The sequence below is a fragment of the Mastigoproctus giganteus genome, chromosome 14 (assembly GCF_048544385.1).
Source record: "Mastigoproctus giganteus isolate SK-2022 chromosome 14, ASM4854438v1, whole genome shotgun sequence".
Classification (NCBI taxonomy): Eukaryota; Metazoa; Arthropoda; class Arachnida; order Uropygi; family Thelyphonidae; genus Mastigoproctus; species Mastigoproctus giganteus.
In genome coordinates this window covers 81978860-82004462 of record NC_143588.1, presented here as the reverse complement: position 1 = coordinate 82004462, position 25603 = coordinate 81978860, and the positions used below count along the sequence as shown (strand labels likewise).

Below are 25603 nucleotides of genomic sequence, written 5' to 3'. Positions count from 1 at the left end.
AAATTGGGAAGTTTTTATCTTATTTGATAATGGACATATATTTTTAGACAACCTAGTAGTGGTAAGCTACATTCCAATTTATAGTTCTAAACTGTTTCAGTGTATTTTCAGTAAGTGTATAGGGGTTGGCGTTAGGGTGGTGTATGTTGAGGTTCATAAGTATGGCCACTTTAATATGGTGTCTGCTGTAGTTGGTGGGTATATTATTCTTGATGAGAGTTTCTATGAGTTTTTTAATTGCTTCCGTTGTGTTATCTAGATGTATATTAACCTGTTTGTTTGATTTCTAATAGTGTTGCCATGGATATGCTTAGCTAGATTGCTCTCCCAGTTGCTAACCTAAATATTCCATAAATGGAAACTTGGTGTATATTACTACTACTACCACCCACTTTTACATTTCTTTCAGGTGACTCTTCGGGTTTTGCTTGTTTGTTATAGGTTATTGTTTGTAGGGATAGACGAAACAGCGCATTTTGGTTTAGACATTTAAAGCTGCTTTTATTTTAAAATTTTATAATTAATAGTAGCATTTCTTTCACAAAGCGAGCTTTATGAAAAAGCAGACAGATGGCCAAGTGAAGGAATGTTATTTGCAATTTACATTGTATATTATCATTTTTATTGTTGTTTTCATTATTTATCATCATATTATTTTTAATACCATTTCATTAATATAAGGTTTATAGGCCTCCCAGGCTAAAGCTAGTTTACATTTGCTAACTTGGTAGCCTGGTCCATATACACCTAATTCCCTACAGATAAATACCATTTAATTAAATAAAATCGACCAATATATATATTTATTTATTTTTATTATTATTTTTTTTTAATGTACATATTATGTGATATAGCTAAAAGTCATTGTCTGGCTGTTTAGCTAATGGGAGGCAAAATTAGGAAAGTAATTAGGATAGAAATAGCCACGCCTGCCCTTATATTACAATAATATCTTAGAGTGTAGAAAAATTTTAGTTGTAGCAAGCAGTATATGAGACAAAATATGTATAGTAAACAGTATATGATTGAAGAATATAAAGTTGGCACTCAGGTTAGCCGGGAGCGCAATTTTCCCTCCATGTTGTAACGGCCCTGGACATGTAGATATATGCATTTGAAAGACAACCATTTCAGAATGCATATATCTACCATGTCCAGGGCCATTACTAACATGGACGGGAAATTATGCTCCCGGATAACCTGAGCACCAACTTTATATTCTTCAATCATATATTGTTTAATTTTCTGCAACTAAAATTTTTCCACACTCTATAAGCTATTAGTGTAATTTGAGGGCAGGAGTGGCTATTTCTATCTTAATTGCCTTCCTGATTTCACCTCCCATTAACTAAACAGCCAGACAATGACTCAACTATATTACACAATATGTACATAAAAATATATATACTTACTAGCTCTATCTATGCATCCAATTGCAAGATGGGCAAGTAGTTTCTTGAAAATTACTTATATTGAAACCACAAAAAATACACACACACACACACACACACACACACAAATATAATTTTTTTTCCCTTTCCTCTCTTGCAGGAGGAGTTTTTAAATGATTTCTTGAACAATCAAAACCAAATGAATGCAGTGAAGACATTCAAGGAATTAAAAATTCCCAAAAAGTAAGTTGTGCTATGTAAATATTCCATAAATGGAAACTTGGTGTATATTACTACTACTATCACTCACTTTTACATTTCTTTCAGGTGACTCTTCGGATTGTGCTTGTTTGTTATAGGTTATTGTTTGTAGGGATAGACGAAACAGCGCATTTTGGTTTAGACATTTAAAACTTCTTGTATTTTAAAATTTTATAATTAATAGTAGCATTTCTTTCACAAAGGGAGCTTTATGAAAAAATGGAATTTCTCATTTTGAGGTTAGTACTATGAGCTGCTTCAGTGTTGCATTAGAGATAGCACATCACCTTTCATGTGAACAGTTGCTGTTTTTATTTACGATGTGTTACCACTCTCTTGATGGTTTTGCCATTTCATCAGTAAGAGGTTTCGTCAGTGCAGCGCTTGATGATTTTTTCATTGAGTAAGTTGAGAGGCTCCAACTGGTGTGTGAATTTTAATGAGTAAACATTGCTTGAAGAAGCTATGAATAAAATTCATAGTATTCTTTTTAAATAGAAGAAAAACTTAAGCATTGTGTGTACCTGGTACGCACGAAAGATGTTTTATTTTATGTCAAAACATCCTTGATTTGGACTGGGATATATGGTTTTGGGAATGAAAAGAATCCGAAAATTTTTACATTTTAAAGCATTTATTTTTTTTTTTTTTTGATATTTCAATACGTGTTCGGTAGGTAATTTACTTACATTGGGTTTATGATGGCTAAAATATGATATGTACACTTGAGATTGTAAAGAGTAGAGATTGGAGTTTGATATTACCAGAGGCTTTTGCAGTAGAAACAGACAAAAGCTGATTTATCACAGCTATCATTGTGTTCATACTGTTTCCCATAGGTTCTTTAGGAGCATTATTAAGCTACAGAAGAATGTGACCATGCGGGCTGCCACGATGTTGAAATTTGATCCATTTAAAATAGTTTTTAACGTAATATTGTTGAAATGGACTAAAATGCTTAGACTCAAGTAAAGTTAAAATACAATCCACCATTTGTTAAAATGAATCACACACATGTTACAGCATCTTCAATAACCAATGTCGCATTTTCCATAAAATGAAGAGCTTCTGCTTGCTAGTCAAGGATATCCAAACTGTTGTGTTTTAATTGGTATAAAATTTTTATCAATTTAGGCCAACCGATTTTCATTTGCACTCAGTGTTAAGAACTTAGGTTTACCCAAATGTCTAATCATTACAAACAGATTTCTTTTACGTTGTATCCAGTAAATAAGTTGAATTGGGAATCAATTTCAAAAACTCTAAATTGTTTTCAATGCATTTATCGACATATTATTCTCGAGATTGGATTTGTTCTTTAGTGACCTTATGTCTTTTCTGACTTATTTAAAAGCAACTGTTAAACGAATCTCGAGTTCTTAGTCTCATTATTTTCATCGTCATATAAAGAAGATAAGGCGTCACTCCATGCCGATCTGATGAAGTTTTGTTGATACTGACCAAGGTAAATGCTAGGAAAGGACAGTTCTTCGGCATGTTCATCAAAAAGTCAACTTTGTGGAACATTTCATTTTCCAGGAGCTATTCGTAAATATTTGTCATTGCTCCACAAAAAAGTTTGTTGTTGAATGACTAAACTTTCTTCAGTAGCTATAGCATTGCTCATTTCATCACGTGTAGGAGCATTATTGTGTTCCATGTTTTCATTAAAGAATTTTTTCGTCGATCTTGATATCATACAGACAAACGAGTCATAAGTAGATACTTGAACCCAAACCCATTAAATAACTCGATTTGTGAATTTTCTTACGTTTCATATATGTACATTAACACAATAATTATCATCTATGCTCCGAGACAAATGATTGACCATTGAATTAACATTTACAGGAACATTTTTGTAATTTGGCCCAAAATTCCATATTGGCCGAAGCCATCACCTTAGTCTTCTAATTTGCATGAATGGTATACAAGGAGAAATTAGCTGCTCGGCCACTAAATCTAGTTGAGGCAGATGAGGTGGAATATCAGGATAAACGAAACCTTTGCTCTTCGAAAATGTTGGAATGGAATCATTTTTGAGAGATGCTCAACAAGTATTACAAGCCTTCATAGTTGTTACATCTGCAGTTGGTAATTCTAAGAGAAGTAACATGTAACTTCTTGGACTGCACAATTTTACATAATTTTCATACCATAATCAATCACAGATATATGACAAACAGTTCCAAATGTGTTTTTCAGAAATTGTTGTTCAAGTTCTTTTCTTTATAGGAGTTATGGGCACGTTCAATGTTCTTGTAAATGATTTCGTGCTCGACTACTTTTGAAACCTATGGAGGGTCTACAGCAGACGATTGATCAGAAATTTGATTTTGTTTCTTTTTGTATGATGCAATCGAAGCTAGTTGTTGCAGTATATTCTGTTTAGCAGGTTCAGGAATCAATTGAAAATCCCCAAGTAATTCATTTGAACTCAAATCTTCTGGATCAAAATCTTCAAGAAGTTCTTGAATATAATTCCATGATGTTGATGGTCCAGCTTCTTGATGAGAAATCAATGTAGAAGGCTGATGTTGATCAAAATCTTGAGAAGCAGATTTTATTAAATTCTGTATTTTTTTTTCCTTCTTTTTGTTTCTGAACTTGTTCTTTTCTCGACAGGAGAGGCTTCTTTGGTGGCTTTGAACATTTTATTCTTGCATAATATTACTACCTGCTGCTTACTCTACCAAATCAATGTTAGTAACTGAGTTAGTGCCATTGGCATAATTTCCGTCTCTTAGTATGACAGATGTAACGTTTTATTCTCACGGCCGCTACTTACTGTACTGAATCAATGTTAGTGACTGAGTAGGAAGTGAAGTCATTTCCGTAAGAAAATTTGATTACCAATTGGTTTTGCTTCAGTCCGAAAATGTAGTAAGTACCACCATTTTTCACATCAAAAAGCAAACCACTTGTAGTTCTCTCTGCTTATAAAGGTTCCCCCTCCCCCATTACAACTGAAAGGCTTAAAACTGAATGTCAAGAATGCTATACTATGCAAGCCAGCCCTTAGAATAATTTCAAACCAGTATGCTGCCTCTTGTCACACATTTGGATAGCTCTGGATTCAAGTCTTCAGTGGGATTTGAAGACTTGAATCCAGACCTCTCCAGTCAGTTCAACAAAACCCCGGTTGGTTTCTTATCCAACTGTAAAATTTGTTGCTTAACTCTCCAGTATTGTTCCATGTGTTGATATATAGCATAGGGTTGGTTTTGTTTGTTTGCCACAAACAATAGAGCTGTTCTGGAATTGAAGAATGTTCCCCTCTTTGCCATTTTAATTGATTTTTGACACAAGGAAGCTTGTTAAAGGTTATTGGATTGTCATTAGTGATGAGTAGAGAATGTTTATATATATTATTTAAAATTAGAATATTTTAAATTATCTGTCTTTCTGCCCCATATGAGATTAACAGCTCTGATAAAACCACTCTGCGTGGTTTTGATGATTGTAAACTAATAGCTGCTTTTAACTCGGTTTTTTACACTGATTTCGGAAATGTTATTCACATACTATTTTTTTCATAAATCATTTAAGTTGATGTCGTATGAGTTGTATTATTGAATGTATGAAGTTAGGAGTAAATGCTGGTAATTTGTTAACTAAATCTTTTCTGTATTGGCAATACTGCCTCGCTCGTTTGTTTCTTGACTTTGAGAGTTCCATGCACCAGTGTTTATCAGTGTATTTTTCAGTTTATTTTTGAGGTTATCATGTCAAACTTGTGCTGAAATGTCTTTACGCAAGTGTTTAAACAATCCAAACTTATTTTGTTATATTTGTAGAAGTTATGTAGTCCTACCACAAAGATATTACAGAATTTGAAAAAAAAAAAAAAAAAAATCTGTATTGTGCTTATTTTGTAGTGAAAGAAACACAGTGACCAAAGTAAACAGTGGGCTCCGCATAAAATTTTCCTAACCCATGGTGTGAAGCATTGAGGTTGTGGAAAAATAGTAAAAAGAAAGCTGTGCCATTTGCAATTCCTGTGATTTGGTGGTTGCCTACAAACCACTGTGATGACTGTTACTTTTACTTAGTTAATGTACAGGGATGCAATGCAAAGAGTGAGAAGGGCATTTGTGTCTTTCATCTGCCATTAGACCAGTGTTTCTCAAAGGGTGTGCCGCAAAATTTTCCAAGTGTGCCACGAAATCTTAAAAAAAAACTAGCGTCGTTTTTATTTTAACATCATTGTCCGAAAATTTTATTTTGGTTGTAAGAATTGTTTGGATAACACAGATATAATATAAGTATAAATAAAAAAATTGTTAATATTATTTTTCGTTCTATATATTTAATTTAGAAATTTCTTCTTCTATGACTATGTAGGTGTGCCGCGAAATTTTTCTTCTTTGGAAAATGTGCCACGAGAGTAAAAAGATTGAGAAACACTGCATTAGACCATTCCTGCATGGAGATTAGCTACCAATTCCATGCCCTCCACTTACATTGGAAAATATAGCAGCAGAGAGTGCTGAAAGTGAAGCTTCTGAAGATGAAACTGAAGTCTACATGCTTGAAGACATTATATTTAGGAATTAGTTACAATCCTACACAGTGAAAACTTTTTATTGATTCATCAAAGAGAAGTCTCAAACGTATGTTGCTCCACAATGGAAATAAATATGGGTTAATTCCAGTAGCTCACTGTGTGGTTGAAATAAACATATGAGAACTTGAAGTTGTTGATAAATATTAAATAAAAAAAACATGATTGGTTGCTCTGTGCTGACTTTAAAGTGATAGGCATGTTACTTGGACAGCAATCTTGCTACACAAAAATGCCTTCCTCTTTGTGTGAGTGGGAGAGTCTGGCAAGGAGTATGCACTGAGATGTCAAGGTATGGCTAAATAGGACCAGTTTGTTGTCTTGATCAAAGAACAGTTCATAAACCACTAGTAGACCCCAAACCTATCCTCCTTTTAGACGCCCACATTGACTACTTCCCAGAAAATGTGGGACGTGTTAGTGAAGAACAAGGTGAGAGGTTTAACCAGGAAATTAAAGATATAAAGATGAGGTAGCTGAGGAGGTGGAATGTCAATGTGAAGGCTGACTGTTGCTGGGTGCTGAAGAGGAACTGTAAAGTAGAAGGATCTGCAAGAAAATAAAAGAAACAAAATTTGACCAATGATGGTAGATTAGATTTTAAAATGAGAAGTGAGTGTTTAGGTGACTTTACCACACCGCCCTTTTTAATAGTGTTTTCAACATGTATTTAAATATAAAAAGCTGGTAAAAGTAGCAATTTGTTATTATTTTGGGTGCACAAATTCTTAAATTTGTGCACCGAAATTAATAAAAAATTTGTTAAAAGTCTAATTTTCTTTTCATGATTTTTGAAGGAAGCTAATGTGATAGAAACAAACAGAAGTTATTTTTGAATCAGCATTACTAGAAAATTATTCAGAAACAGTTTCCTGAGAAAACATTAGTGAATATTTTTCAAAATGGCTAGTGTAATTAGCAATAGAAAACTCAATTTCTGGTTGTTAAATAATGTATTTGCTGAGCAAGTGTAAACAAAAGCTAAACGGTTGTTACTTTTAGATTGTTGTTTTTGTAAACCTTAGCAGTACAATTTTTATGCACTTGTATTTGACCAAATGGAATAAACCTGACCTCAAGAGAAATTAGTAATTTCTGGCTATAAATTAATTATCCTTTTTTTTTTTCTTTTTTTTTTTTTTCTTTTTTTTTTTTAATCGAAGATTGTCTAAACTTATAACATATAAATCAATGTTGTCACCTTGGAAGGCTGTACATGTATTCAATTGATGGTGCTATTGCTCAAAAATATTTTGGAACTTCCTTTAAGAATTGCCTTCAAATCTTTGTCACATTCTTTTGAATATTCTCACTAGTGGCAAATCCCCTTGAGAATGCATTTGATTTTTTAAAATAGCCAAAAAGCTTAAGAACAAGTTTGAGCTTCTGCAGACTGTTCAGGACCAAGATATCGACGAAGAATACTACAACTTTCTGAAAGTGATAAAGCCCAAGAAACCTATAAGTAAAAAGAAATCCAAAGAAGAAAAAATTAGTCAAGAAATACTTGTCGTGATGAACCGAAGACGACAAATGAAGAGCAGGATGAAATTGAGTATACGGAGTTATGCAAAACCATTAGAAAGAGACTTGGAGAGAACATAGAAGATTTAACACAAGAAAAGCAGAACAAGCATTAAGGGAAAACAAAGGACTTAAATTAGTAGCTATGAGCAGTAATACAGAAAGACAAATGATATCGAAACAAAAACTGGCAAGACTTCACAAAATGAATTAGAAAAGGTGTGACGCCTAAAGAGTGGAACAATGCAATCATAATTTTGCTGCATAAGAAAGGAGATAAATCAGAACTTGGAAATTATACATCAATCAATTAGCTTGTTATCCCACATCTACAAGTTGTTCGCAAGGGTCATTACTAACAGATTAGAAAGAATACTTGATGAGAATCAACTGAAAGAGCAAGCTGGCTTTAGGATAGGATTCTCAACTATGGGATCACCTTCACGTAATATCACAGCTAATAGAGAAATCAAATGAATACAAAACACCATTATGCCTGGCATTTATGGATTATGAAAAGGCATTTGACTCTATACAGCATAAGGCAATGTTTTGGGCACTGGGAAGACAAGGCATATATACCCTATATATTATGATTTTGAAGAAAATATATGAGAACGCTACCTCCTTTATTAGACTAGAGTAAACAAAGACAATAGCAAATTTAAAATTGAGAAAGGAGTTTGACAAGGAGACACAATATCTCCGAAGTTGTTTACTGCTGCCCTTGAGGAAGCTTTCAGAAGATTAGACTGGTCGCAGCAAGGAGTCAGTGTGAATGGAGAGTTCCATTGTCAACGATTTTCAGATGATATTGTGATCATAAGCCATGATCCCAAAGAATTAGGGAAAATCTTAGTCAGTTATGCGGAGTTAGTAAGGATTTTGGACTAAAGATGAATATGGCTAAAACAAAAGTAATGATGAACAGGTATGCCACAGAAAAGGATATAATCATTAAAGGAGCAGTAATTGAAAAGGTGGGTTCATATACTTATCTGGAACAAGTCATTAGCTGTAATAATGATAAATTGCTGGGAGTCAAGAGAAGAATAAATTTTTAATGAATAGCATTCAAGAAATATGGTGACATACTGAGGAGCTATATCCCAATTTGTCTGAAATGTAAAATAATGTATACTCCCCACCATGACTTATGGAAGTGATAACTAAACAGCGAAGAATGGAACGAATTATATTAGGAATCACTGTTAGATAAGAAGAGAAACATATGTATTAGGCAGCAAACTCAAGTAAAGGACATTCTTATAAAAACTGAAGAACTAAAATGGCCTTGGGCAGGACTCGTATTCCGAAGACATGATGACAGGTGGACTAAGAAAATAACAGAATTATAGATCAATTAGCTTGTTATCCCACATCTACAAGTTGTTCGCAAGAGGAGCTAGAAGAAAAACCTGGAAGACGGCAACGGAGATGGATAGATAAAATTCGCTAGTTCGTGTGTAGTAAATGGATGGCCATTGCAAAATAGAAGGAACTGGAAAGTTGCTGGAGAGGCCTTCATCCTGCAGTGGATTGAAAATGGCTGATGATGGTCATTCTTGTTTGAATTGCAAATACTTTCAGAGAGCATTGTAGGAACTATTATAAAGTTCACAATTAAATTCGAGTAACTACAGACCAGTTAGTTTAACTTCTGTTCCGGGTAAAATAATGGAGTCGCTGGTTAAAGATGCATTGCAGGATCATCTAGACAAGACTGCAGCAATAATTCAGACACAGCATGGGTTTGTTAAGGGAAAGTCTTGTCTGACAGATTTGGTAGGATATTATGATGTGGTTACAAAGGAACTGGATGCAAAAAATAATTTTGATATCATATATTTGGATTTCAGGAAAGCTTTTGACACTGTTGCGCATGAAAGACTATTGTACAGATTGGAGCAGAATGGTATTAAGGGTAAGTTGCTACAATGGATAAAAGGATGGTTAAGTGGGAGAAGACAGATGGTGGTAATCAATGGGTGCTGCTCTTCTTGGACTAATGTTATTAGTGGAGTCCCACAGGGTTCAGTGTTAGGTCCACTGTTGTTTTGTATATCTATCAATGATATTGATGAAGGTATATCAGGCTTAATGTCGAAGTTTGCAGATGATACAAAGGTTGGCAGGGTTGTTAATGACAGTAATGGCAGTGTGCTACTGCAACAGGATCTAGATAATTTGGGCAGATGAGCTAAGAAGTGGCAACTGAAGTTTAACCTTGACAAATGCAAAGTACTGCATATGGGTAGAAGTAACACCAGAGAAACGTACCAACTGTGTGGTACTACACTTAAGGTGGTAGAAAATGAAAAAGACCTGGGAGTAATTGTGCAGTCAGATATGAAGTTCTCTGAGCAATGTAGACAGGCTGCCAGGGCAGGTCATGGGGTTTTGTCAATGATATATAGGAATTTTGCTAGCAGGGAAAAGGAGGTGATTAGCCCTCTGTATAAGGCAATGGTCAGGCCATGCCTTGAGTACTGTGTACAGGTCTGGAGGCCTCATTTTAGGAAGGATGTAAATTTACTTGAGCGTGTACAGAGAAGGGCAACAAGATTGGTAAGGGGGAATGAAGGGATCCTCTTACGGAGAGAGGCTTAAGTTCCTCAAATTGGAGTGGCTGGAGACTAGGCACCTGCGCGGTGATCTGATTGAGGTATATAAAGCCTTGGATTGGTTGAGCATGCTGAATTCTGATGGGATCCTTCCTCTTGTTCAAATTACGAACCTAAGGGGGCATAAATTCAAATTAAGAAAAGACAGATGTAGAATAGATGTGCGGAAATTTGCCTTTAGCCAGCGGGTGGTTAATTTCTGGAACAAACTTCCATCTGTCGTTGTGGAAGTTGATAGGTTGAATAAATTTAAGGAGGAACTGGACAGGCATTTGGAGGGAATGGTGTGATTTTTTTTTTTTTTTTTTTTTGCTGATGCTGCATAAGCTCATACATTTGCTTTCTTGCATCACATGCCACTACTACTACTACTTAAACTTAGGAAATAAAAGAAATTATTTTATAAAATATTACAGTAATTATGCTGATATAATAAATATTTATTTACTGTTGAACTTAAAAAATTAAACCTTATAAGCTACTGAAAAGAATGTAACTACAAAATTAGTTTACAAGTATTGACAATTAAATTTTCAAAATTATTGTAAATTTACAATGTATTAAAGAAATTAAGCAAAAAAGTTAATATATTAATTCTCAATTTTGAAGTTTGCTGTATTAATGGATGAAACTGAGTTACTGAATCAGTGAGTAGATGCCTTAGAAAGTGTTAAAACTGAGGGCTTGGCAGTAATGTGTCCAGTAATATGTCAGATAAACTCCCACTTGACCCAACCATAAGACTGGACCGTTAAGTGCCAAATGCTCTAGTTCAAAGTGAAGTTTTTTATTGGGTGATTCGTTTTTAAAGGAAACGAAAAATTTTAATGTGGGGGTTAAGGAGAAAAGATGGAATAAAATAATAGTATGCCTGCTTGGTGCAGAGATTGAATGCCTGAGTGTCAAGGATATTAGAAACGAACTGTTGCTTCTTAAGCAATTAAAGTAATTGAGTGTAATTATATAATTGCATACTATTAAAGTATAAATGAATTCATAATTTCATCTGGGATATATAAGAACATGCTGCAAAAATGTCATGAGTTGTGTAAAAAAAAAAAAAAAAAAATGTTCTTGTGTCTGCAATTCTGCCTGACACAGTAGGAGGGATCTTTTGGTGACATAGTTCTTTCCATACTCATACTTTACAAGGTTTATGGACATGTTGGGGGGGGGGTCTTACAATGGCCTGCCCTAATTGGTAGAATGAATTGATTTTATAAAGTGTCTATTTGAACAGAGGAGATGAAAGTCTATGCTGAAGTAATAAGAGAGATGCTAAAGGTTCACTAAAACTGCTAATTTTGAGGGGGGGGATTCATTGGAAATCTTATTTGAGATGTGTATCAAGGTTATGCTTGATCCTTCTTGTGAGCATTTGTAAGAAAAACTCAATATAACACTTGCATGAGAAGTGACACATCGACAACTAAAACTTACATGAGTGTTATAATGGATATACAAATTTGTATATAAATGTAAAGGAAGTAAAAAGCAAAAGGAGTGACCTATTTATAGAATAGTGCTGGGAGTATTGCTTACTTTTAAATGAATTTGAACTGCTGGTTAGGTCTTTGTCTACACCTTATATAGTAATAGTAATACAACCGATTTTGGTTATTTGGGATACATTGGGACTTGTGCATCTTGGCCAGATTAAGCGGCTGCCCCAATTATCCGAACTTTCACGTAAATAGTTAAAAATACAATGGACTCCCGTTTTACAACTGCGTCACTGTACAATCAAATCACAGAGATGGGAGAAATCCCAGGTGCCGTCTAACATGAACATACCTTATGTACAATTAAATTGCTTTACGATGGAGTCACCACAGTAAAGTACCATTCACTATACGATGTGTAGTAAGCGCCGGTCATTGTTATCACGTTTGCGAAATGAATTTTAATTCTATTAAACAGCAATTCTAATTAGTAAAAAATAGGAGGAATGTTATCCACAGGCTATAAAAGTAAAGATACATTAAGCACAAATTTACCCTTTATTACCTTACCAATTAAATGATACGTGAAAATCGGAAGAATATACACGATAATCGGAATAATTAATATATGCTGTAATATGTATATACTAACTAGTTGACATTTCTTTTCACTAACATTTGTGGGTGGGGATTAAAATTTAAAACAGAACAAAGATAAGCAATCGATAATAAAGAACACGGCACACACGCACGTAATGTGATATGCACAAGCGAGAATGGAGCACAGGTTACAAAGCTTTAAAAATAGGAATGAAGAGAAGATTCTGAAAATTAATTTTTTTATATGATTGAAGATTTCATGGAAGTGTAAACACATTTCTCCATAATAACACAATTCCAGCTGTTGGTATTATTGCAAATTCAGTAAGATCAAGTTTACTATCCGTTCATGATAGATTGCACTAACAGGAAAGCCCAATAATCTGGTGACTGCTAATTGTTTTTATTGTTTTATGGCTGTGACCTCCAGAAATCTGACTGAACCACGTGGCATGGTCAGAGACAATTGCAGGGTAATCTCCAGTGCTGTGGTCTCCTGCCCCGATTAAACGGCATGTTGTCCCAATTAAGCGAAGTAAACCCTGGCTATTTTCTTTCTCGATTGGGTGTTGTTCTTTAAAATTTGCCCCTATTAACCAGGGGCCCAAATAACCGGAATCCACTGTAGTAGTAATAGTAATGGAGGCATGCGATGCAAGAAACCAAGCATATGAGCTTATGCAGCATCAGCCAAAAAAAAAAAAAAAATTCACACAGCCATTCCCTCTAATTGTTTGACCACTTCCTCCTTGAATTTATTTAAGCTATCAACTTCCACAACAACAGATGGAAGTTTGTTCCAGCGATTAACACGTCTGTTCTACAACTGTCTTTCCTCAATTTATGCCTCCTTAGGTTCATAATCTCAGCAAGTGGAAGAGTCCCATCAGAGTTCAGCATGCTCAACCCATTCAAGGCCTTATACAGCTCAATCAGATCGCCTTGCAGGTGCCTAGTTTCCAGCTGCTGCAATTTGCAGAACTTAAACCTCTCTTAGTAAGAGGATCCCTTCATTCCCCTTGCCAGTCTTGTTGCCCTTCTCTGTACACACTCAAGCAAATCTACATCCTTCCTAAAATGGGGCCTCCAGACCTGTACGCAGTACTCAAGGCTTGGCCTGACCATTGCCTTATACAAAGGGATAACACTGCCTTTTCCCTGCTAGCAAAATTCCTGTATATCATTGAAAAACCCCATTACCTGCTCTTGCAGCCTGTCTGCATTGCTCAGAAAACTTCATATCTGATTGCACAGTAACTCCCAGGTCTTTTTCATTTTCTACAACCCTAAGTGTAGTACCACACAGTTGGTATGTTCCTCTATGGTTACTTGTACCCATATGCAGTACTTTGCATTTGTTAATGTACAACTTCAGTTGCCACTTCTCAACCCATCCACCCAAATTTTCTAGATCCTGTTGCAGTAGCACACTGGCATTACTGTCATTAACAACCCTGCCAACTTTTGTATCATCTGCATACATCAACACTAAGCTTGATATACCTTCATCAATATCATTGATAAATATACAAAACAACGGTGGGCACAACACCAATCCCCGTGGAATCCCACTAATAACATTTGTCCACGAAGAGCAGCTCCCATTTCTCCCACTCAACCACCCTTTTATCCATTGTCGCAACTTACCCTTAATACCATTCTGCTCCAATTTGTACAGCAGTTTGTTTGTTTGTTATTTGGTTTTTAGGAGCATTAGCAACTAAGGTCATATTGTTCCGGGTATATGTGATGGTCATTTCCTGACCTTTTTGCATCCTCTGTATTTGGTGGTCACGGGCTTGACCGGTCTAATCAAGAAGCACATGCTATGCACTGCTGCTCCTGCCCACCTGGCTACGGAGGCACCTGTACAGTAGTCTTCCATGTGCAGCAGTGTCAAAAGCTTTCTTGAAATCCAAGTATATGATATCAAAATTATTTTTTGCATCCAGTTCCTTTGTAACCACATCATAGTATCCGATCAAATTTGTCAGACAAAACTTTCCCTTAACAAACCCATTCTGTGTCTGAATTATTGCTTCAGTCTTGTCTAGATGATTCCTGCAATGCATATTTAACCAGTGACTCCATTATTTTTATCCAGAACAGAAGTTAAACTAACTGGTCTGTAATTGTCTCCCTTCGAGATCGCCTTTTGTGAATTGGGGATACATTTGCACATCTCCAGTCCACAGGGACCTCCCCTGAGTCCAAGGATGCTCTCATAATTATGGCTAAGGGTTTGCTTAATTCCTTTGCCCTCTCCTTAAATATAACTGGATAGATCCCATCCATCCTAGGTGCCTTTCTTATGTTTAACTTCAACAGTTTCTCCTCCACTTGGCTCTCAGTTAATACAAAATCATTAAGCACCCTATCACAATTTGATAACCTTCTGTCATTTGCTTTCCTTAATAACTCCTCATGTGAATGTAGATGCAAAATACTCATTCAGTTTGTTTGCTATCTGAGCAGGATCATCAACAGTCGAACCATCGATATCAAGTGGACCAATCTGATTTATCCCTTTTCTTTTAGAGTTTATATAGTATGAATCAGAGCTGTAATGCTCAATAATTGTAAAATAATAAGAGGAGTTTACCTCGATATAGTACGTAGAACACTTCCGTATAATACCCTCCAGAAATTAAAACAGAAAAAACAAAAAAATCGATAACTTACCGGTACATTAGAGTAAAATATAAATAATTAAATAATCAATTTAAAACAATTAAAAATCAAATTAATGCAATTAAGAGAATCTAGCAAAAATATATAAAACGATTTTCCTTCCTGAAGCTGATAACGTTTTTCAACCGTATGTCATGATCACAGGAATGAAAATTACCAAATCGGGTTAAACCTGGAACTCAAATAGTCATTATTTGTCTTCGCGCATGCGCGTAAAGGTTCGCGCATCGGAGATGAAATATGGCCGCCGAACATTAACCGAATTCTTGTGTAATTTAATTTCTACAGTGTCTGCAATTAATAGTCGCATATAATTATGTTGAACATTAAGTATTTTGGCCTCGTAAAATAAAGTATGTTTTTCGTTAATGGTATGAAAGGCTAATTCTGACGCTGCTGAACGAGAAGCACGAACTGAGGCTTCATGTTGATTTACACGAATATTAAGAGAAAATCACGTCGAACCTTGGTAAGACGAGTCGCAATCACCGCAAGAAATGTTGTATACCAGATTATTAATTTGTGTTGCGAACGCCGAAAGAACCGAGCGATTGTTTAGTATAGTTTGTAACTTCCGTTTTGGCCTGGCTACAATTTTAAATTCGCTATCTTTAAAGAATCTTTTAAGCTGTTTGTGCCACTGTTCAACATATGGGACAGAAATAAAGTATTTTTTGATATTACTATTGTTGATTGGTGTAGTATTTTGTATCCTATCCTTAGTCTGTACCCTAATTCGGTTTATTGTGGCAATGGAATAACCCCTGTTTAAGAACCTGCTAGTTAATATTTGTATTTCTGAGTCCAAAGCAGATTCCGTTGTTGAATATTTATAGGCATTTAGAAATTGATTAAAGATAATCAATCTTTTGTAGGTGAATGGGTGACAGCTATTATAATGTAGAAGCATACCAGTGTTTGTAGGTTGTCGATAGATGCTAAATTGTATTTTATTCGAGTCCCAGGTACGCGTGAAATTTAAAAAGTTTAATGACTTTTATCTGTATCCTCCCTTTCCAATGTAAATTTGAGTCTAGAATGAATATTATTAAATGAATGTAAAATGTCTTGGATAGTACTACTATCAGTAATAACTATAACATCGTCTAAATACCTCCCATAGTGATATGGGGTCGAAAAGGTGTCAAATGTATATGCTCAATCGTTAAGAGATAGATCTCTGACATTAAGCCACTCAGGCTCAAACCCATTGGTAATCCAAAAATTTGTTTGTACACCTTGTCTCGAAAGGTGATGTAGTTGGCCTCAACTAACAGTTTAATTAAGTGAAAAATTTTCTTAATAGGTAGCTTCGTATAATTAATCGGTGTAGAGTTTTTATTTAACATATCCCAAATAATATCTAATGTGTATTCAACATTTACATTCGTATATAACGAGGTAACATTTAGTGAGAATAAATTGTCATTGTCACCGAGTCTACAGTCTTTAAGATTATTAAATAATGTATTGTAGTTCTTAATCCCAAATTGTATTACCTGTCTAAAGGGTTTCACAATGTTATATACATGTGTGGCTAAGGTTGAAAATGCCGAGTTCCTGTAGGAAACAATAGGTCGAATAGGAAATCCAGTCTTGTGTAATTTTACCTGACTGAAAAGTGCAGGAATATTGTATGTTCTGGCCTTCAATTCCTTTAAACTGAACCATAGTAATGTAGTTGTTTTTTCGATACGTGGTTAACGTTTTATTGTATTGTTGACCAAATTGGTAAAACAGTACCGGGTCTACTTCAAGATAGTCTATATAAGTAAAGAAATCCTTGCTGTTTTTCTTAGCATCATTTGCCAAAGATTTCTTGTAATCTGCCTTCGCTTGCCTTATCTCCTTTGTGAGTTGATTACAGACTAGCTTATATCTGCCATAAGCTTCTGTGTCACCTGATAATTTATATGCATTCCATGCATTTTTCTTCACTGCCAGTTTCATTAGTTTCAGTCTCATTAGTTCATTTGACAACCATTTAGGCTTAAACCTTGAACAGTATTTCTTTATAGGTATGAAACATCTAGTAGCTTCCACGATTATGTTGTAGGGATAACTGAAAAATGGTGTCATCCTGAAATTGGTGACAAGAAATTTCATTATAGTAGTAGTGGTGGGAGTTGATGCTTCTTATGAAAAGCCGATTGAAAGCAGTCAGATTTTTGTAAAAAGTCTGGTCATGCCCAGTTGAATGTAAAATCAGCATTTCAATTTTCTGGAGATAATATAAAGTTGGTAATAGGGATGTGCAATGGGCTTAATGATTGTGGAGAATATAAAAATCTCTTTATGCAACTTGAATAGGCAAGAAAGAGCATCATGAGTGACTAACATTTCCCTTATTGATTGGAATTTTTTACCAAACTGATCTGGTGATTGTTTACTTATTTTGTCAAAATAAGTAATAGTCATCAAAGTGCACATTACAGTACAAAGGGTCCAAATATCCCTGACTTGTTTCTTGCTAAGAATTCAAGTGTTATCAAAGATATGATGATACAGGAACCACTAGCAGCTTCATCCACAGTATTATAAATTGAGTAGAATCCAAGGAAATTAAAGTCAAAGGAGAGCCTTTCAAGTTTAAGAGGATGGAGCACAGGGGTTGAGGGTCTTATATTGACTGAAGTGGCAATTTCATATGCTATATAAGAATGCTCTCTAGGGAACATTTAAACAAATTATCCTGAAGCAATGATTGTATTTGTTTCAGTGATAAAGCATATAAAAAGAGTGCCAAAATGGATGAGAGATTCCAGATTATCATGACATTGCCACATATGAGAATTATTAGAAAAATGATACTACAGGTAAGGCATGAAAAGCAAAAGCTGGGCATGAGAAATTATTGGTGAAAAGAGCTAAGATTGAGACAGAGTTTTGCTTATGTGAGTAAAAAAAAAAAAAATAATAATAATAAAAAGACAGCAAATCATATAGATCCCTTCCATATCTGAAATGAAATCGGAAATTATAGTCAGTCCAGCCAGAATTACAGAGAAGCTGGATGGGTATTTTGCATTAATTTTTACAATTGAAAGCACATTTGAACTATACAGAGTCAGGCTACAGTAGGATTAGTAATATAATGATATCTGAGAAGGTACATTTCAGAATTGAAAGATAATAAGGCGTTTAGGTTGGATGGAGTGCACCATTACCATTAGGATTTCTACCAAGATTGTTGCTAGACTTGGCGACAATTCCTTTGGATCAGATCTGTGGGGGTGGTTCCTTTGGATTAGAGGTAAGTAACTATAATGATCTCTAGATAACCAATGACTTAACTTTTGTGATGTGTAAGCTCAGTGATTAAGTATACAGTCTACAATTTCATTTTTATTAAGAATGAAATCCTAGACTAAATTCTTAATTAGCTTCATTTTTGTGAAGAGAAGGCCTTGCCTTGTAAATTCAGTTAAGTACTTATTTTGATTAGACGTTGGAGAGAATTTCAATATTGTATACCTATGAGTTAAGTCTACTCTACTTTTGATTCCCCCATGAGGGGGGCTATTGTATGTGCTAGGATTGCTGGGAAGATCCTTAAGTGCATTTGAGGCTTGGTGAAATTGTGGATTTCAGTGAAAGGACACAGAAGATGGTAATCAATGGGTATTCTTCAGAATTGTTAGTTTAGTAAAAAGAGTTCCCCAGAGTTAAGTGTGGGGTCTCTCTTATTTAGGACTTTCCTAACTGTTTAGTGAAAGTGTATATCGGGAAATCTGTCAATTTGATGGTGAATAATTAAGTCTGTGTTGCTGCTTGAAATAATTTATCTTGGTTACATATCTGGATTGCAAGATGGCAGTTGAAGTTTAATCATTCTAAGCATAAGATTTTGCATCAAGAAAAAAGAAATCCAGGGATAATTATACACTAGCAGTTATTATTAATGGATATTGATCCTGGTCACATGTGGTCTTTAACACTCCAGTGAATTTTAGTAATTTTGTGCTCATCTACTCTGTCCACAGCTGAAACTTCCAGTACATTTTCTTTGATTTCTATATTGATAATTTAGAAATTTCCATTAGTTATTATGCAAAAGAAAAAACATGCATGCTTCTCACAACAAATTATTTTTTGGAGGAAAAAATTATACATTCCTTCAGTGTGTTTGCAAACTAACAAAAGTTTAAGGAAATTCATCTATTGGAAGGAGCTGCATAGGTTTATTTTTTTTTAACATTATTTTATTACAATACCTCTTATAGATGAATATTTGATCTTGTAACAAAATTTAGAGGAAAAATCTATTGGAAGCAGCTTTATGAACTTCCTAAATATAAGTTGCATACTAAGTAATATAATTGACCAGAAGAAAACTTTATTAATGCTGATGTTGAATATTTGAAAATTGGGCTCTGCAAGACCCTGTGTTCTGGGGGGGGGGGTCAGTAATTGTGCCAACTGGCAGGTTACAGAATATTTGTCCTTATCATATCATTAAATTTCATTTCTCATATACTTTCACTTTCTTAAAAAAGTACTACTAATAATATGTATGTATCTAATATATTTTATTTCTTCAGGTTTGTGGTAGAAATATTGACATTTCTCATGACCAAAACTTTAGAAAAAATGGAGGGTGATAGAGAACAAGTTAGTCATCTGTTTTCTGAACTTAAAAAAGATGGAGCTCTGTTTGGAAATGTTACCTTGGAGGTACTAGTATGAGTTTTAGTATTTTAAGTAAAATATTGTTTTTTATGTATAAAATAGAATTGTAACAATAACTAAAATGATTTATGATGATCACTCAGTGATTAGCTATGTTAGCAAATGATGGAATGTTAGCATTATATATATTCATTCCAGCTAACAGTATGAATATTATATATTCATACTATAGCTTGCAACAGGTACAAAGTATGTTTAATGCCATTGCATTCTTTGATATTGATATAATACAAATTGATATAATATAAGTCATATAACAGGCATTAAAACATGAAATCACTTTATAGACAAGCAGTCTTCACCTTTATGGAGTAGATAAAGAAAATAAAAGAATTGGAGGACTATTAATACCGTGAATTGGATTGACACATGACATAGAAACGAAACATTGTGATCATTTTGACTTGCAAAATAAAATAGAGTTATGAAAATTATGTATTCTGTTCTTTGATACAGTTTTCATATATTTTGTTACTAACATAAGAGCCCATAATTACAAGGTGCAGAACTGATGATGACATTGGTTGCAACTGATGCTGACTAGAATGGTTTATTTTCACTGTTATGTATATATACAGGCACTCCTCGGCTTACGTAATACTCGATTTACAGAAATTGGACTTTGTGAGTTTTTGCCAGCCGGTGCAAACTTAAAAAAATCATGGAGATGTATTTTGCCTCCCGTAGGAATAAATGGAGGTATTGTGAAAATATAATGTGAACCTAATAACATTTTTTTTTTTTTTTTTTTTTAATTCGTTCCAAGACCTCGGAAGTTGAAATTTTCACTATATAAATAAGCTATTTATCTCTCTAAAAGGTCATTTTTATAAAGAAAATTGCCCTACACTTTCATCATATGTTCCATTATAAAAATCAGTTTGGAATGCCTTTGTGATATTTTTCTAAAGCACATTTCTGGCAGTCACTACCATAAAACAATAAAAACAATTTGCACTTTCCTGTTAGTGCAATCTGTTATAAACGGGTAGTAAACTCAATCTTATTGCATTTGCAATAATACCAATAACTGGAATTCTGTGGGTTTTTACATTACGGTATTATGGTGAAGTGAGTTCCCTCCCCTTCACTGAAATCTTCAATCACATAAAAAACAAATAAAATTTCAGAATCTTCTCTTAATTTCCGTTTACTTAATACAATGATGAAGGGAAAGGGACCAACAGAAAGTGCAAGTGCTGGCAGTGCTAGGAAACAAAACAAAATTGATTTGGAAATGAAGATGATTAATTAAGAAGTACGAAGCAGGACAAAGTTTGTCATCTATTGCACGGAATTAGATGCTTCAACTAATTCCATCTTGATGCTTCAACAGTGAATACTATTTTAAGGGACAGTGCACATTTAAAAGAACATGTGTAAAGGATCAATGCATTTAAGACAACAGTGATCACAAAACAGTGTTCAGGTGCTATCTTGAAGATGGAAAAGCTATTAATAATATGGGTGGAAAATCCGATTCAGAAGCAAGTGCCCCTTGAGTTCAATGGCCATTCAAACAAAAGCAAGAAGTATTTATGAAGATATTAAGGATAAGTATGGTGAATCCCAAGCCAAGTTCGTGGCGAGCATCGGGTGGTTTATAGGTTCAAGCATCGCACTGGTTTGCGGTGAAGTCACTAGTGACGATTCTGCAGCTGCAGAGAAATTTTATGATGTGTTCGAAAAAACTCCTAAATCTCCACAGCCCTCAACTTCCGCAGCAGCGTGCTTATCAACTGGATAATTAATTCTGGCAACGCAACGATGCTTGAAAGGTAAAACTTGCTGACGTTATGCCTGTGTGTCTCCTCTCTCTTTTTGTAATTTTGTACACTTTTGTAATTTTTCCTTCTCATGACATAAAAAATTGAATAAATAATTCTATTTACACGTTCGTCGAACATTTCTTTTTTGCTTCAATCAAATTTAGCACTCATAGTTGCGAGTGCTGCATAAGCATTTGGGGAAATTCTGACCTATGTAGAGTTTCCGTGGAACACAACCCTTACATAAGTCGGGGAGTGGCTGTATATATATATATATATATATATATATATATATATATATATATATGAAGTGTGAGCTGAAAGTTTCTGGATTTGCAAAATAAAATTAACTTAGACTTAAGTTAGTTATCTTTTGGTGATGCCCCTTCATCCCTCCAAAGTTTATACACTTACCACAGTGTTTCCCCCACTGTTTGAAGCATCTCTGTATCTTCTGTTTTGTGATGCTACCTAAAACTTGCTGAGATCCAGCTTAAATGTCTGTAGTCTCTTTGAATTGTCATTTTAATCTGTGAATAGGAAGAAGTCACGAGAGCCAGGTTGGGAGAATCAGCAGGGTATGGGAATATTAGTATTACTATTAGCCATATAGTGCAAGGAAGCCACAGGCTTTTGCTGCTGGGGTGGGAGGGGAGTGAATAAGAAAAATAAATTGTGGGCTTCCCTCCTCACACAGGTAATAACCGTGCAGTTGATACCTTTGAATTTTTTCAAACTGTCAGCCTCAACTACCTGAGGAGGCAGCTTGTTTCAGTAATCAACAAATCCCTGGCTAAAAGAAAACTTCCTGCAATCTGATCTTGAACCTTTTCCCCTGTAATTTGAATTTATGGCCCTCTAGTTCTGAAATTTTTTTTCGTGTGGCTGGTTCTTTTTTAAGCTAGCTTTCTTGCAAAATTAGCTACAACTAGTACTCAAGTCATATCTGGTATCACTATACCATCTTCTGGTTCAGTTATGTTCATCATTTTGTGTCACCCTGTACAACAATTACTGGTAGGTATTAATTGGTGGTTATATGCTTTAAATCACTGCAAAAACATATCCTCTGAAAACATCCTAATTTCCATATCATTTGAATTTTCTGTGCCCTAATTACATTGCTTTAATTGCTGTGGCTTCCATTAAATCAAAGGTATACTGTATATTTGGTATTATATATATACATTGGCACCTTGTAACTTAAATTTTGCATACTTTAAAAACATAATTAAGGGGTTGCAATTTCAACTATTTTGAAAAGGATTATCGGGATTTGGATGTACATTGAAGCAAATAATTCAAGTTATGATTTTTTATATGTATATATACCCTGTGTATGTACTTATGGTTTTTTAAAAATATATAGGATGATATTATGCAGGGAGATAATTACTTAAAATAAGTGACGTACTAAATTCTTATCTTGTAATTCTAATATATCCTTTTTTAAGGAATTTTATGCTTTTCAGCATTTTTTGTGATTGATTGAACAAAATTCTTTTTTGATCAAAAGTAGTTCTTGAGGCAGGGGGAAAAACATCTTAATTTAACGAAATGTAATCTTTAGGAAACAGTTAAGAGGCATAATTAAGATTCAGGAAGCCATAGTAAGGTATTGCTGTTGTAGCCAACAGTAAAGCTTCTACTGTCTGTAGTATTGTGTTTTTTCGTTGGTCATAATTTGCGTGTCTCATACTGTGAAAGTAAACCGATTTTTGCTGAAGAATTTATGGATCAATATATAAACCTGAAATTTTTGGTTAAATTTGAAGAAAGCTTCCATCAAAAGTTAAATTACTACAGGTATATAATCTCCTCGGTTGCTCTGACCATCGGTTACTGAGAGCAAACCAGGTGGGTAAAGTGCCTGCCTGGTAACCCAAAGGTCACGGGTTCGAATCCCGCCTTGGGTTTGGATCAGAGTAAAATGCAAAAACTTTGGGAGGAGCATTCAAAATTGACTGCAGAAAAGAATGAAAGAAATTGGTTAAATCAACTAAAGTGAAGAAGATTGACACTAACTATCTGAATAAAGACCTTGAACTAGAACTGGTCAATCAATTTCATATGCTGCAAAACCCTGGCACAGTTATTTCAACTTATAATGACAGTCATTGAGACTGTTGTGGACACTGCCTATGCCCTTGCAACTACCATAAAACAAGAAAAACCAACCAGAGTATCAAAAAAAAAAAAAAAAAAAACATTTGCCATGATGAAAAAGAGGCAAGAAATGAAGCAGAGGGATAACACAAGAAATAAGGTAGAATATGTAGAATGGTACAAGTACAAGACCATAAGAAAGTGCATAAAAGAAGAAATGCGCAAATTCAACATAGATCTTGTCGGAGGAACACTAGAAGAAAATTAAGGGCTAAAGAAAGCAAAACAATGAATGGTTACACACATGAGCCAAATGTCTGCTTTGAGACTTGATAATAACACAACAACAGATACTAAAATGAGTGGAAGAATTGTTATTCAAACCTTAAATCTTATAAGGATAAAGGACAACAACTGGATCCAATGCTAGATGCAGAAGGAAATATAGTTACATACTGAGGAGCAATATCCCAATTTGGCTGAAACGTAAAATAATGAACCAGCGTATACTCCCCACTATGACTTATGGAAGTGAAATGTGGGCACTCACCAAAAGAATGGAAGAGAAGCTGAGAACTACACAGCGAAGAATGGAATGAATTATATTGGGAATCAGACTGTTAAATAAGAAGAGAAACACATGGATTAGGCAGAAAACTCAAGTAAAGGACATTCTTATCAAAACTAAAATGGTCTTGGGCAGGACACACAGCTCGAAGACATGATGACAGATGGACTAAGAGAATAACAGAATGGTACCCAAGAGGGGCTAGAAGAAAACCTGGAAGACAACGACTGAGATGGACAGATGAAATTCATGAGTTTGTGGGTAGTAAATAGATAGCCATTGCACAAAACAGAAGGAATTGGAAAGTAGCTGGAGAGGCCTTCATACGACAGTGAATACATCCTTCCATTATGTATAGCCTTCATCAACTATGAAAAAGCATTTGACTCAGTCACAAAAGCAATAATCAAAACCCTAATCAACCAATGTGTCGACAGAGCTCACGTCAATATTCTCTAATCAGTATATATATATATATACATTGTGTGTGTGCGCGCCGAGTAAGCATAGCGAAAGTTAAGTGAAACTTCTTTTGAAACATTTTTTATTTCAATGTTACAGTGGTTTAATTTTTTACAACTGTTACAAATTTATTACAAAGTTTATACAGATTTAATATGGTAACATTGATACATGTGACTTATGATAGCTAAAATATGATGCAGAAATTTCAGATTTCAAAGTTTGTAAGCATCATTGAAATACTCCAACAATGGTTGTTCCAGATCCAGTCATTGAAATCGTTGTTAATGGTCTGACCGAATTTTAGTTGCACTTATACATGCTCTATACACTTTACAGTGCTTATTATTAGTCTTCAGGATGTTGAATTATAATTTTTTTCCATTAAAATTTTTTATGAAATACAGTAGAGAATGATGAAAGAAATATTTCGGTTTTTAAATTTTAAAATTCGGACTGCTAGAAGCTGAGATATGGTGATTAAATGCAACATGCATGCGAGTTACACCGTGGCCATGCTGTTAAGGTACTACTGCTTGCAAAACTGCTTGAAAAACTACTGCTTGCGCCATGCATCATTGCTATGTATGGCACTGCATTGCTTGTGCCTGGTACAGAGTGATACAATGGTAGGGATGATGAATCATTTCGTGTCGCATTTTTATCAATCCACAGATGCAAGTTATTTCCATGTCAAAACTTCCTGCGGAGTGCTTAAGGAAGTTTTACTTCAAAATCCTTTATACTCTGGGAGAACCACATTGTCAGCATAGCTCACAATATAGAGAACAAACAAGAAACAACACAGTATTTAGCAGTGGCAGGCTCAAACCCCAGTTACTCAAGGCATATGTACATACTCACCCTCGTGCTTGCCCACTCAGCTATGAAAAGGCAACTGCATCAGTACAG

At 34.8% G+C, this 25603-nt stretch overlaps 1 protein-coding gene across 1 annotated transcript in view; it reads left to right on the top strand.

The window, feature by feature from the left end:
- NAT1 (N-acetyltransferase 1) overlaps window positions 1–25603 on the top strand; it is a 321119-nt gene that overhangs the window by 206158 nt on the left and 89358 nt on the right. Inside the window, exons 12-13 of the mRNA XM_090388830.1 lie at window positions 1552–1634; window positions 19639–19771. Coding sequence (XP_090244956.1) covers window positions 1552–1634; window positions 19639–19771 — 216 coding nt within the window. The remainder of the gene's footprint in view (window positions 1–1551; window positions 1635–19638; window positions 19772–25603) is intronic.